At 56.6% G+C, this 14,964-nt stretch overlaps 2 protein-coding genes across 2 annotated transcripts; one reads left to right on the top strand and one right to left on the bottom strand.

The window, feature by feature from the left end:
• The first annotated feature begins 4,480 nt into the window (after positions 1 to 4,480).
• Positions 4,481 to 9,353, top strand: ZNF865 (zinc finger protein 865). The gene has a single exon (XM_025423838.3). The coding sequence runs from the start codon at positions 4,481 to 4,483 to the stop codon at positions 7,667 to 7,669; it is 3,189 nt and encodes a 1,062-aa protein (XP_025279623.1). The 3' UTR covers positions 7,670 to 9,353.
• An 889-nt stretch (positions 9,354 to 10,242) lies between these two features.
• Positions 10,243 to 13,602, bottom strand: ZNF784 (zinc finger protein 784). The gene is made up of 2 exons (XM_025423842.3): positions 13,460 to 13,602; positions 10,243 to 12,124 (listed from the first exon to the last, which is right to left on the bottom strand). Exons 1-2 carry the CDS (start codon positions 13,535 to 13,537, stop codon positions 11,234 to 11,236), a joined length of 969 nt encoding a protein of 322 aa, XP_025279627.1. The 5' UTR covers positions 13,538 to 13,602; the 3' UTR covers positions 10,243 to 11,233.
• Positions 13,603 to 14,964: the final 1,362 nt, after the last annotated feature.

The raw sequence follows: 14,964 nt of genomic DNA, 5'->3' as shown, positions 1-14,964 counted from the left end.
CCTCCTGGACAATGGTGGCCAGGCAGGGGCTGCTCTTACCAGCTCCCCTAAAGAGTGAAGTGGTTCACATCTCTGAGCAGACCACTCCCTTTTTTCCTAGACCCGTTCATTCAATTATTTCACAAATATTTTCAGAGACAGCACTATTCTAAGTCCTGGGATAGAACAGTGAACAAAACAGATGAAAATCATTGCCTATGTCCAGTCCACCTTCTAGAAGGAGAGGACAGCAACAAGACAAACAGAATATGTGGTTTATTAGGTGATGCTGATAGGTAGGGGCAAAATTAAGCAGGCTGTGAAGAGCAAGAATGTTGGTCTGGATGACAGGTTACGGTGGTTATGGAGAGCCTCACCAGGGAGGCAGCATTTGAATAGAGACGTGAAGGAGGTGAGGAGGGGTAGAAGGAGAGGTGTATAGATAACAATCAGAGCATTCCAGGCAGAAGCTAGCCAGTGCAGGAGCCCTGGGGCAGCAATGTTGATACATTGGAGAAGCAGCCAGGTGGCCATGGAGACTATGTAGGTCATCATAACTGACTTTGACTTTAAGTGAGATGGGTGTCACTGCAGAGTTTGAGCAGAGGGAGGGACATGGTTTAGCTTTAGTCCTCCTGTCTATTAATACAAGTAGTAGCTATGCTTATCTTATGAACCTGTTAGGAAGTTTGATTGAGACAAGCCACATAAGGCACCTAATACAGTGCTCATTTGTGTTTAGTAAATGCTGGTGGCTAGTTCTGGGGTTAGGTGGCAGGAAAGTGGGGTGAAGTATATTTCTAGCATAAGGCGGAGTGGGGGTCTTACTCATTTTGGAGAGAGGATATCGAAAGACAGTATAGTATCGGGGGTCATTCACTCTGCAGCCCCACCGCCTGCCTTCAATTCCTGGCTCAGCCACAGCTTGTTACTGGTATGACCTCAGGAGATGAGGTGACCTCTCTAGCCCTCAGTCTCTTCCTCTGTAAAACAGACTTCATAATGGTCACCGTCTTCTTGAGTTATCAGGAAGACTCACTGAGTCAACATACATAAAGGATTTAAAAGAGCACTTCATGTTACGTGTTACTCTGTCACCGTTATTGTTACTAACAGACTGGACTTTCATCACAAGTCAACTCTGTTGCAACAGAACGGCCCACAGGTCCTGGTATCAGAGAGACTTGGGATCCAATCCTGCTTTCCCCTTTACTGGCTATGTGACCTTGGAGAAATGACCCCCCTCTCAGTTTCCCCACATATAAAGTGGGACCAATACCAGTACAGGACCACTGGGGCCTCGGGGATGCTACAGCTCAAACTGGCTGAACAATAAACATGGCTGTTATGATTATGACTGCAGTTGCTGTGGAACTCCTACCCCTTGGGAGGGGCTCCCTCCATCATGCCCTCTCCACATATAGCCTCCCATGCACGTCTCTCCTTAGAAAGACACTCATTTAAGGCTTGGAAAGAGGAAATGCCTCCTCGTGTGAGCCTGATCAGTTCTGCCCCCCGGTTCTATTCCCTGCCCCTCATGGCAGCAACCCATCGCATTTTCCCACTTACCCTTGGGTCACTTCTTATAACATCACTGCCCTCAGAATTCCTTCTTCTGGGGACCCCCTCCCCCATGTCAACACCATCTCTGCTTATGTTCCCCGTGCTCCCTCAGGGAGTTCTAGACAAATCAGTTTCATCCCTTTGCTCAACAAATATTTCTCAATATAGGCTATCAGTTTACCTCTGAGCCCTACTTTAGCTGCATCTTCACTGAGTTTTGGTATGTTGTATTTTCATTTTTATTCATCTGGGGTTCCTTGAGATTTCTTCATGGACCCACTGGTGATTTAAGAGGGTATGTTTAATTCCCATGTATCAGCAAATACTTAGCAAGCAACCACACTGGGTGCTGTGCTTGGTGCTGCAGGCCTAGTGGCAAACAAGACAGGACAAATCCTCCTCCTCATAGGCAAACACACCGTGAAGGAAATGCATGCAGCAAGTCATGACAGGGACAGTGATGAAAAATGCAACAAGACAAGGGGTTAGGGAGGACAGGGTGGGCATTACCATCTGAGCAGAGACCCAAAACAGGCATGGGACGGAGCCTTGAGATCTGGGGAACAGTCTCACCACCTCACTGCTCCATCTGTTCAAGATGGTGACCCACTTCCCCTCCCACCCAACCCCTGCCATAACCCCCCCATAACCTACAGAACACCCCCAAATAAAGCTCTTACCCCCATAGTTCCACCCCATCTTTGTCCACCTTAGAGAACCTGATAAAACCACCCTGTGGTGGGGAGGGGATGGGCTGAATTGCAGGCTTGCTCTGTGACCTTGGGCAAGTCACTTGACTTCTCTGTGCTTCTCTTTTGTCAAATGGGAATAACAGTAGTTCCTATGTCATAGTCTCATAGACTTGTGGAGATTGAGTTAATATGTGTAATGGGCTTGGAACACATTGGGCCTAAAGGAAATGCCCAGTCCACATTGGCTGTTACTAATGTGTATTCTGATGGTGGGAAGCCTGGGCGGTGGCTTCTTCCCTAAGACATTTATCTCCCGTCCTGCCCCCCATCTTCTACTATGTGCTTCTCTCTGCCCATCCAGCCCACTCTAGCCTGGTCTCCCAGATTTAGGTGTCACCCACAGGCTTCCACTACCACTCCAACCATGCCTTTCTCCTTCTGCAGATCAGATTAACTAGAGGGGGTGTGAAGGGCATGGGATGTTGAGTCTCATCCAAGGACACCCAGAGCTAGAGGCTAAAAATAACGGCCTCTTGGCCAGGGGAGTGAAGGAAATACTCACCTTTCACCTGCGGGGAGAGAGAGCCAGCTCAGTGGATGGAAGCTGATGGGCCCTGGCCTTGTATTCACCACTGACCCCTACCGTGGGCTGGGCACAGAGCCAGGCCTCCAGGGGCCAGGGATGATGACCAAGGAGCATGCCACACTTCAGGGACCCTTCTCCTGCTGGCTCTGCACTGTTTTGGTGGGGGCATTTCCCCAGCCCCCCTGGGTGGCTCAGGTTCACAAATTAATTGTAGGAACTGAGGCTCAGGTGGGGGTAGGGGGTGCAGATATGGGCAGCTGCCATCTGGAATGCAAAGTGCTGTAAGAGAGGTGCCCAGAGAATGACTCCTACGGCAGAGGAGGCCGGGAAGGCCCCCTGGGCTGAGGACAAGATCCTACACTCCCTGGCTAGCTGCTGTCAGGCTCCTCCCAGGTGTGTGAGGACACTGAAGGTACAGATAGTTCTGGGGACTGGAAGCTCTGCCAATGAGTATGTTTCCTTACATCCTGGGTGAGATCCCCTGAGTGCCCCTGTGGTCTAGGGGTGGCCGCCCTCTCTTAGAAATGGAGAAAGTGTGGATGGGGAAGGAGATGGGACTTGAACCCAGGTCAGCCCAGGTGCAAGGGCCCACATATTTTCTGCTGTGTTGGGCTGCCTTCCCTCTCACAGCCAGTCCTCTTGCTGTAACTTGTTTCTTCCAGGCAAACACATTATACTTCCCACCTTGTAGTAAAAGAACCTCCCTCCTCCAACACAGATTTCATTTCAGTTCTCTTGGTTTGTCCTGACTTTCTGCCACCACCTGCAGTAGTGAGAGTGGTATCCGCATCATGCCTTCCACTTTCCTAGTGCCTGTAAAGTGCCTGAAGCATCTACCCAAAGGCCTTATGTGGATTTGCTTGTTGGATCCTCACATCAGCCCTGTGAAGTAGGGATATGCTTTGCCACTTCTGTTTGTAGATGAGGAAATCCAGGCAGAGAGAGATTCAAGCACTTGCCTATGGTCACACAGCTAGAATGTGGTGGGGCTCAGAGTCTATCTGGAATTCAAGCTCTAGAGTCTACCCTCTTACCACTTTACAGAGTCCAACCCTGAGGGGACTAAGAACAGGGCTTGTGCGATTTATTTATTTATTTATTTATTTATTTATTTATTTATTTATGATAATCACACAGAGAGAGGGAGAGAGGCAGAGACACAGGCAGAGGGAGAAGCAGGCTCCATGCACCGGGAGCCCGACGTGGGATTTGATCCTGGGTCTCCAGGATCGCGCCCTGGGCCAAAGGCAGGCGCTAAACCACTGCGCCACCCAGGGATCCCCAGGGCTTGTGTGTTTTGGAGAGGAGGGTACGGTGCAGTGCTGATGGCCAAGAGTTTGCAAGGGGACTGTGACCAGAGGCCAGGGGTGCTGGGAGCATTAGATTGGGGGTGGGGACAAAGAGCCTGCAGGCAGCACTGGGGAAGAGGATACGTGAAGACCCCAGAAACAATGGGAAAAATGGAAGGAATGGGAGAGGAGGAACAAAGAGGATACTGAAAGGAGGTGGCCCAGTGGGGTGGAGGGACAGGCACCAGGGAGTAGTGGCTCTGGCACACACACATGTTTGCTAGTGCACATAGCTTCCGGGCGGCGCCTGGGCCTGTGTGCTCAGCCCCCTCCTCTCTCTGCAGGGTCTCCCGTCGCCTGGCCCGCCCGAGATGGAGGCAAACGCAGCAGGCAGTGCCACCGGGGGTGGTGGGGGCAGCGGCATAGGGGGCGAGGACGGGGTTCACTTCCAGAGCTACCCCTTCGACTTTCTCGAGTTCCTCAACCACCAGCGCTTTGAGCCCATGGAGCTCTATGGGGAGCACGCCAAGGCAGTGGCAGCCCTGCCCTGCGCCCCCGGGCCGCCGCCCCAGCCCCCGCCCCAGCCGCCTCCGCCCCAGTACGACTACCCGCCCCAGTCTACCTTCAAACCCAAGGCGGAGGCGCCGTCCTCGTCGTCCTCCTCGTCGTCGTCCTCCTCCTCGTCCTCCTCATCCTCCTCTTCCTCTCAGGCCAAGAAGCCCGACCCGCCCCTGCCTCCCGCCTTCGGCCCCCCCCCACCGCCCCTCTTTGATGCTGCCTTCCCCGCCCCGCAATGGGGCATCGTCGACCTCTCTGGACACCAGCACCTTTTTGGGAATCTGAAACGTGGGGGGCCCGCCTCCGGGCCGGGGGTGACTCCGGGGCTGGCCTCGCCCACGGGGACCCCGGGGCCTCTGCCCGCACCCTCCCAGACCCCGCCGGGACCTGCCGCAGGGGCAGCCTGTGACCCGACCAAGGACGACAAGGGCTACTTCCGCAGGCTGAAGTACCTGATGGAGCGGCGCTTCCCGTGCGGCGTTTGCCAGAAGTCCTTCAAACAGTCCTCGCACCTGGTCCAGCACATGCTGGTGCACTCCGGGGAGAGGCCGTACGAGTGCGGCGTGTGCGGCCGCACCTACAACCACGTCTCCAGCCTCATCCGCCACCGCCGCTGCCACAAGGATGTGCCGCCCGCCGCCACAGGCCCGCCGCAGCCGGGGGCGCCACTTCCTCCGCTGGGCCTGCCCGCACCCCCTGCGGGAGTGCCCCCCGCTGCCGCCGCTGCCCCCCCCACGCCCGTGTCCTCCGGTCCCCCCGCCCCGCCTGCTGCTGCTGGAGCTGCCACCGTGGCCGCCCCCGTTGCGGAGGGGACCGGTGCCCCTGCCGGGGTGGGCGTGCCCCCTCCCGCGGCGGGGGGCGGCGAGGGCCCATTTGCCTGCCCGCTCTGCTGGAAGGTCTTCAAGAAGCCCAGCCACCTCCACCAGCACCAGATCATCCACACCGGCGAGAAGCCCTTCTCCTGTTCCGTGTGCAGCAAGAGCTTCAACCGCAGGGAGAGCCTCAAGCGGCATGTGAAGACGCACTCGGCCGATCTCCTGCGCCTACCTTGCGGCGTCTGCGGGAAGGCGTTCCGCGACGCCGCCTACCTGCTCAAGCACCAGGCGGCTCACGCGGGCGCGGGGGCGGCAGGGCCGAGGCCTGTGTACCCCTGCGACCTGTGCGGCAAGTCCTACTCCGCGCCGCAGAGCCTGCTCCGGCACAAGGCAGCGCATGCCCCCCCCGCCGCCCCCGACGCGCCCAAGGATGCAGCGGCCTCCGTCCCGCAGCCCCCGCCTTCCTTCCCTGCCGGCCCTTACCTCCTGCCTCCCGACCCCCCCGCCACAGACAGCGAGAAGGCGGCGGCGGCAGCGGCGGCCGTGGTATATGGTGCCGTGCCCGTCCCACTGCTGGGGGCGCACCCGCTGCTGCTCGGCGGGGCCGGGACCAGTGGGGCCGGGGGGTCCAGCGCCAACGTCCCTGGAAAGACATTCTGCTGCGGCATCTGTGGGCGGGGCTTCGGGCGGCGTGAGACTCTGAAGCGCCACGAGCGCATCCACACCGGGGAGAAGCCCCACCAGTGTCCGGTGTGTGGGAAGCGCTTCCGAGAGTCCTTCCACCTGAGCAAGCACCACGTGGTGCACACTCGTGAGCGGCCCTACAAGTGCGAGCTCTGTGGCAAAGTCTTCGGCTACCCGCAGAGCCTCACTCGCCACCGCCAGGTGCACCGGCTTCAGCTGCCCTGCGCCCTGGCCGGGGCCGCGGGCCTCCCGGCCACCCAGGGCGCATCAGGGGCCTGTGGGCCGGGCGCCTCGGCCAGTTCTGCTGGAGCTGCGGATGCCCTGAGCTATGCCTGCTCAGACTGCGGCGAGCACTTCCCCGATCTCTTCCACGTGATGAGCCACAAGGAGGCCCACATGGCAGAGAAGCCTTACGGCTGTGACGCCTGCGGCAAGACCTTTGGCTTCATCGAGAATCTCATGTGGCACAAGCTGGTCCACCAGGCTGCCCCTGAGCGCCTGCTCCCACCCACACCTGGCGGTCCCCAGCCCCAGGACGGCTCTGGCAGTGCCGATGCAGCCAGTGTGCTGGACAATGGGTTGGCAGGAGAGGTGGGGGCGGCTGTGGCAGCGCTGGCAGGCGTGTCTGGGGGTGACGACGCTGGCGGAACGGCGGTGGCTGGAGGCGGTGGGGGTGCCAGTTCAGGCCCTGAGCGCTTCAGCTGTGCCACATGTGGCCAGAGCTTCAAGCATTTCCTGGGCCTGGTGACTCACAAGTATGTGCACCTGGTGCGGCGGACCCTAGGCTGTGGCCTCTGTGGCCAGAGCTTCGCTGGTGCTTACGACCTGCTCCTGCACCGCCGCAGCCACCGGCAGAAGCGAGGCTTCCGCTGCCCAGTGTGTGGCAAGCGCTTCTGGGAGGCAGCTCTGCTCATGCGCCACCAGCGCTGTCACACAGAGCAGCGGCCCTACCGGTGCGGTGTGTGTGGCCGGGGCTTCCTGCGCTCCTGGTACCTGAGGCAACATCGCGTGGTGCACACGGGCGAGCGCGCCTTCAAGTGCGGCGTGTGCGCCAAGCGCTTTGCGCAGTCCTCCAGCCTGGCAGAGCATCGGCGTTTGCACGCGGTGGCCCGGCCCCAGCGTTGCGGCGCCTGCGGCAAGACCTTCAGATACCGCTCCAACCTGCTGGAGCACCAGCGGCTGCACCTGGGTGAGCGCGCCTACCGCTGCGAGCACTGCGGGAAGGGCTTTTTCTACCTGAGCTCAGTGCTGCGCCACCAGCGTGCCCATGAGCCGCCGCGGCCCGAGCTCCGCTGCCCTGCCTGCCTCAAAGCCTTCAAGGACCCCGGCTACTTTCGGAAGCACCTGGCGGCCCACCAGGGCGGCCGGCCCTTCCGCTGCTCCTCCTGTGGCGAGGGCTTTGCCAACACCTATGGCCTCAAGAAACACCGCTTGGCCCACAAAGCTGAGGGCCTTGGGGGTCCTGGGGCAGGGGCGGGCACCTTGGCGGGAAAGGATGCCTGACAAGGAGGGGTTTCGGGTCCGCCGCTCGATCAGATGTGCTCTCCCGCACTCACCCCTTCCAGTTGCTGATCAGACTCTTACCCCTCCTTGCTGTTGCCCCAGCCATCCTTCAGAACTTCAGACAGACTAGCCTCCTAGAAGGCCCATGGCGTCCAGACTCAAGACTGGATCGCTCCCATCCGGGACCTCTCTGGCTCTTCTCTTGTCCTGCCAGCCACTGAACCGGGTCCTCTGTCCAACCCCGTTTGTAACCTTCATCAGCGCTCCCCCTCCCTTGCAATATTCTGTCCCCCAATAAGCTTTGGTGGAGGATGTGGGTGTGAACTGCCCCTCCCCATTCCTTTGGGATCTGGTTGGAAAGTGGAGTATGAGTTGAGTCGGGAGGCCCCAGTGGGACGGGGTGCTCTTTTGGATTGTGGGGGTGGGGGTGGGGTGGCAGACGCGGCTTGTACAGAGCGGAGGATAATAAATCTTACCAACAGGGCCGCTGGAGTCCTTTCTTGCATCCCAGAGAGTGGGGAATTAAGCGCTGACAAACAGTTGAGAACTTTTGTTTCCCAGGAATTTTGATTCCCCACCACCCTCTGCTTCACGCTCACGCTCTCTGCTTTGCCTCATTCAATGGGTAATTGCTGAGGATTTACCACATCCAAGCTTTAAGTCGGCACCTTGAGCAAAGGGAGAGGAACAAGACAGGTAAGTTTCTGTTCTTGGTAACTGACAGTGTGCGTAGACTCCTTCCCCTTCAAGATGTTTTTGGTATTTGTTCACTTGGCCAGCATTTACCAAAGCCCCCCGCCTGCTGGGTCCTTCACAGGACACTGGGAAGACTTAAATTGGACATGCTTCTTGCCCTTGAGTTAGGGAGAAAAGAACCACTGCTGTGTTCCAGCACTCTACAGACTCGTGGTTCTTACAACCTCACCCATGGCACCTGTCCCTCCAGGATGATTTGAAGGAGCTCCAAAAGTCCTTCCACAGCTCTCACTTCCATTGTTGAAACAGCGAGCCCTGTGCTCTTCAACGTGTGTTTAGTTATGCCATCCATCAGAGGAGAAGGCTGACGTCCTGGAGAAGAAAGATGCTCCAGGGACACCTAGTGAGTCTGTAGAACTGGGACTGCAGGATTTGGGGGCCTCAATACTGATCCTGGAAGACAGAGCTGGTTCTGGGGCACTGCCTGGGCAAGTCCAGTTTGACCCACATGAGGGCAGCAGCTGTGTATGGTCAACACCATAGTGCTGAAAACCCAGCATAAGACAGACCATGTGCCAGTGCCCCAGGAGCACCACCATAAAAAAGTACATGGAATTATCACTGGGGGCTGAGAGCATGAAGGAGTCACTTTATCAGAGCTAGCCAAGCTTGCTGGAGGAGAAAGTGATGCCAGAACGTTAACAGAAGCCACAGAAGCTTGCCAGGTAATGTGAGCATATAATTCTAGGTAGAGGGTGTGGTGTCTCATTAAACCCAGCTGTTCCAGAGAATGTTTCAAAGATAAGTGTGGCTGGAGAGGTTGGGGATGGGGGGGGCTGGATCATGAAGGGCTTTGGATTCGAATAGTGAAGCTTGGATGATCTTGGAGGCCAGAGGTTGGAAGGTGGTGGCTGCTGGACACAAGCCACTGACACACTTTGTTTAGCCCATGCATTTTAAAAAAAATAAAGTTTGACTTAGTTGCCAACATTTGAAAATAAAAAGATTTTGCATAATAAACTAATGCAACTTCTGAAAAATTTGCCAGATCTAGCAATCCACTCTCACTCTCCCAGAGCTGAGTAACCATTGCCCTCTTCAGACAGAGCACACTTTCCAGTCTGTCACCAAGTTCTGCCATGCCTAGAAGGCCAACACTGGGCCCAAGTGTCAGTTGCCATGTGTCACCTCACCAGTGCTTGTGCTTTCCAGCCACCTCCCTCACTCATTTACACTGTCACCCTACTCCTAGAGGCATTTATGCATGGGATCCTTTCTGTTTTTTTTTTTTTTTTTTTTTTTTGGCGGGGGGAGTCCTTTCCGAAAGCCACAAGGAGCAGTGGGCCCATGAGGCTGTGGTATGGAGACTGGAGACTACTACTGGGTAGTGTCCAAATGTGGGGCCACTGTTGGCTTGGCCTGAAAGACTAGTGATGAAAAAATGTTCAGATTCAAGATACTTAACTGGCTCAACAGCAGGAAAGGGATGAGGGTAGGGATTAGATGTGTGCATGAGGGACGAAGGTTTCAGGAACCTGTCCAGGTCTCTAGCTTGGTTGGTGAGGTCAATAGGAAACACAGCCCTTTCTTTGGGGGAAACAGAATGAATTCTGTTGGTGTTCTGACCTAAGGGATATCTTGTGGGAAGTGAACAGGAAGGTGTGCAAATCCAGGGCTCTCCCTCCTTGAAAGGCATACTGATCAGAGGAATCCCTTCTTTTTGCCAGATTTCCTGACACTCACTGCCACAGCTAAAATAAATATCTCCGAATAGAGATCTAAAGGAGAGATTTTGGAGAGATGCTGCGATTCACTGCTTGTGGCAAGACCAGTGTGGATCCTCTATCCCCAATCCCCAAACACAAGACTGACAGAGAAACCCTTCAGAAAGTCCTTTAATAGGAGTAGAACTGGAGGCTCCCCACCTCCAGCTCCCAAGTCCTCCTCTCACCCTCACCACAGTGACTCAGTTCACCCCACCCCATGCCCATTTTACACAGGCCAGCCCACCAGTGCTGCCATCCCCCAACCCTTCCTTGGGGTGGGTAGCCTTGGGTCAGGTAGTAAGCTGTTTGGTTCACATTGGGAGTGGAGGAAGTCAGAGAAATCTGAGGCTATGCCAAAGCCCTGGGGGCCATGGGCTCTGAACCTAAAGCCTTATGAGGGGGGACGTTAGGTGGCTGTTTGCTGTCCGGATTTTTTTGTTGCCTCAGAGTCAGTGGGTTAAGGAGGGACCACCGTGGGAGCAGGGAGCAGCTCTTGGAGTCAAGTTTCTTATGCTCAGGCTTACATCCTTGAGGCTTGAGTGCTTTCGGCTAGGACTTGGGGACCCTCTGGCTTCAAGGTGATGGCATTCCAGAATCTCTTTATGGAGGACCTGGTGGGTGTCTTCTGCCTGAGGGTGGGTAGGCACCCCAGGTTCAGTGCAATCCAGTGAGGTAGGCAAAAGATTCCATCCTGGTCCACCCTAGGTCCCAAGATAGTCCAGGGTTCTGTAGATGAAGGGCTGGCCCAGAGACACCAGGGCAGACTCTGGTTCTACCCCTTCCACTCAACCCTGGCTCCCCATCTGTAGTGCCTAGGTTCTGTTGGGACACCCAAGGGGCAGGCAGATTGGGCAGTGAAATGCAGCCCATGTTCCTCACATTTAGCTGGGCATCCATAGGGCAGTGTCTGTGCCTTTCTGAGTCTCATGGAGGTGCTGTATGGATTTGTGGGTATCCCCAAACTGGTTCTCCCGCACTAGCTGCTCTTAGCCACCTCCTTAGCTTTCCTCACCTCTCCTGCCTCTGCTTCCCATCCACCCCTTCCCCTGCAATCCACCTTCTACTTCCTGTATTAATGCTCCCACGGCCTTGCTCTCCCAGCCTACTGGTCCACCTCCACCTTCACCTTGGCCGCCTCCCCCCGTCCTTCTTCCAGGCTCTTTTCTGGCCCATGACCACGCCCACTCCCCGGCCCCTCGGCCCCCGAAGCCTGCCGGGTGCCAGAGTCTCCCGGCCCCGGCCCGTGGAAGTGGGTGCGTTGGTGCTTGCGGAAGTTAGAGGAGTTGTTGAAAGTGCGGTCGCACAGGGCGCAGCGGAAGGGGCGCTCCCCAGTGTGAATGCGCGCGTGGCCACTGAGCACTGACGACTGGGTGAAGCCCTTGCCACAGATGCCGCAGTGGTAGGGCCGCTCGCCCGTGTGCACCCGCTCGTGGTCGCGCATGTCTGAGGAGCGGCGGAACGGCTTGGCGCAGAACCTGCAGGCGAAAGGCTTGCCCACGGCGGCGCCCGCAGCCGCCGCTGCCATCACCACCTCTGACCTCTCCGGTGGCACCCCGGGCCTCGGTGCTCTAGCCGCAACCGCTTCAGGAGACCTCTGAGAGGCCCCTGGCTCCACCCCATGTCGGCGCTGGTGCCGCAGCAGAGGCGCCAGGGCCTTGAAAGCACGCGGGCACAGGGCACAGCGGTAGGGCCGCTCCCCCGTGTGCAGGCTGTAGTGGGCGCGGAGGCTGGCGGGGCCGGGGCAACTGTGGCCACACACATGACACCGGCTGGGATCCCCACCCTGCCCGCCGCCCTCCGCCTCCGCCAGGTGGCCATGTTCATGGAATAGCAGCTCAGACACCAGCCGGAACGCAGCCGGGCACAAGGCACAGTGGAGGGAGCCTGGCTCCGGTGGCTCGGGGACCAGCGTGGTGTCTGTCACCTTCACTACCTGGATCTCGATGAGGTCACTTGGGGGGGTGGCGGGGCGGCCATCATCTGGGACCAGGACCTGGGTGAGGGGGGAGACAAAGACCAGGAGCCTGTGGACCCTTCCCAACATGCCCCCACTTATTAAAACATCCATCTCCCTGGAAGCACACTGCGCCCCCCAATTTCCAGATCCTGCTCTCCATCCTACAGGATCCTGCAGCATTCCTATCAAGACTTCACACCTTTCCCAAGCATCTAGCTGTTTCTCTCCCTTACCCCAGTTAAAAGCCAATTTTTTGGCTTGACAACCGAAAAAGCTTCCTGAACAGAACCCCTGTTCCTATGTCTGCTGGCTACCCAAAGTAGCTCAAATGACCTTTTGAAAATGGAAATTAGATTGCCATTTTCCCTTCAAAACACTCCCATAGGGACGCCTGGGTGGCTCAGCGGTTGAGCATTTGCCTTAGTCTCAGGGCGTGATCCCGGAGCCCAGGGATCCAGTCCCAGATCGGGTTCCCTGTGTGCAGCCTGCTTCTCCCTCTTTATTTATTTAAATAAATTTAAATATTAAAAAAACCCAAAACTCTCATGGCTTCAACTGCACTTAAAATCCAAAGCTGTCATCATATTATCCATCATGCTCTGGCTCCTGCTTGTCTCTGACCCCAGTGTAAATCTAAGCCAGCACACTGCTGACTTCTTTCGTCCAAATTTAGTTCTCCTTACCCCCAGTCTATCAGCTCACTTTTTATTTCCTTTATAGCGAAACACAATAAAGATCCGTTATTGTCTCTGTCCTCTAGACTGTGAGCTCCAACAGAATACAGTCCTTAATCTGTTTTGTCTATGGGGCCCAAGTAAGAACTCAGGAGATGTTTGCTGAATGAATGAATGTCCTATCACTCTCCAGTTCTGAGTGGGGAAGTTCTAGAGTCACCTGGGGCATCATCATTCCTCCCAAAATCCTCCCCTAAGCATTTGAGTCCTATCACTCAGACCTCTGCAAAATCATTACCTCACTCCAACGTGCGTGCCCCCACCATAACTGCCCATCCTTCCCTTTCAGGGTCACCTTCTCAGCCTTCCAAGCAAATCCACCAGCCCCAGAATTTTTGAAGCCCCGTCCTCGGAATGCCCCGTCCCCTACTTACATATACCTCTCACTGGACTCGTCTCCCGCCCAGATGTTCCACCCAACCCCCTCCTCAGGCCCCGCCCTCTAGGCCCCGCCTTCCACCCTCATAGGCTCCTCCTAGGCCACGCCCCTCGCCCACCCAAGAAGCACCGCCCCCAGACCCAGAGACCTAAATACCTCCTCCGCCCAGCCCCGCTAGGCTCCGCCCAAGCCCCGCCCCCTGACCCGAGACCTCCTCCCGCCTCGAGTCCCCGGCTGAGGCCCCTTCTCCGCCCGCACCAGGTCCGGCGTCTCCGAGGATCGCGGCTCCGGGGCCGCTGAGCTTGGACTCGGGGCCTCCGGGCGCGCGGCGGCCATCTTGTGCCCAGGCCCCGCCCCCAGGCCCGCGGTCGCGGTGGGAAGAGGCGGGGCTCGGGCCTGCGTCAGAGGCGCCGCGCAGGCGCAGTGGTGGGCGGGGGGGCGTGGCCCTGCGGAGGCCGAGCCCCGCCCACCGGGGGAGCGCTGAGCGCACTTTAACCACGTCTCTAGCTGAAGTGGCTGTGGGGGATCCCTGGGTGGCGCAGCGGTTTGGCGCCTGCCTTTGGCCCAGGGCGCGATCCTGGAGACCCGGGATCGAATCCCACATCAGGCTCCCGGTGCATGGAGCCTGCTTCTCCCTCTGCCTGTGTCTCTGCCTCTCTCTGTGACTATCATAAATAAAAAAAAAAAAATTGAAGTGGCTGTGGGCCAAGCAAGACCTCCCTTCCTCACCAGCGTCCGCGGGCTCCGGCATTAGCCGACCCTCGCCAGAACCCCACCTGTGTTACCTTTGTTCTGTTTTTTGTTGTGTTCCTACCACATGCGTTTGTCGCCGCCTCCGGGTGGCTACCCTCAACGGAGTGGTGGAAAGTTTACAAAGAATGTGAACATTTTCGCAGGAGGCACTCGGCGAACAGCGACTGGCGGCCCTGGGAGTTTGCAAGCATCCACGGACCGGGGAGCGCACGTCTAGATAGAGAACCCCCCGACGGTGGGTTGTGGGAGCACCCAGAACAGAACTGGGGCCCCGCTGTGTGGCCGTGGACAAGTCACCACACTGGTCTGGGCCTTGTACATGTTTTCTCTACACGTATAAAACTGGAGCGGCGGCGTGAAAACCCAACAAGACGAGATATGGGACTTTGAGCACACTTTGGTGTTTTGGGAGGAGGCAGGGTAGCTGATGCTTGAACATTACCATCCTTCGAAAATTTGCTGTTTCTCCTCCTTCCCTGCGGTGATAAGATTGCACTTTCCTGGGGCACCTGGTGGCTAAGTCGGTGAAGTGTCTGCCTTCAGCTCAGGTTTTGATCCTGGAGTCCTGGGATGGAGCCCCACATCAGGCTCCCTGCTCATTGGGGAGTCTGCTTCTCCTTTTGCCCCTCACCCCGCTCCTGCTTGCTCTCTCTCATAAATAAATAAATAAAAACATTATATATATATTTATATATATATATGAGATATATAAAAATATATAAATATCTATGTTGCACCTTTCCTTTGAAATATATATATATATTGCACTTTCCTTTGAAGTTAGACCTGGTGTGCTGGCTTTCCTTGGCCAGTGGATTATGAATGACAGCTCCCGGAAAGAGCCACAGAGCTCTTCAACAGGTTCCCTCCTGCCGATCTGTACTTGGGATCAGATGGTTGCAGTGGTTTCCATCATGCTGAGTTCTAGAGTGTCTACAGAGAACAGAGCCTGGTCCTGGGCCTCCTTGGAGATGTAGCATTTATGTAGCATTAAAAAACGTTTTATTTTG

The sequence above is a fragment of the Canis lupus genome, chromosome 1, assembly GCF_003254725.2.
Source record: "Canis lupus dingo isolate Sandy chromosome 1, ASM325472v2, whole genome shotgun sequence".
NCBI classification, from domain to species: domain Eukaryota; kingdom Metazoa; phylum Chordata; class Mammalia; order Carnivora; family Canidae; genus Canis; species Canis lupus.
The sequence above is the reverse complement of the archived record's forward strand: the minus strand, read 5'-3'. Positions and strand labels throughout refer to the sequence as shown.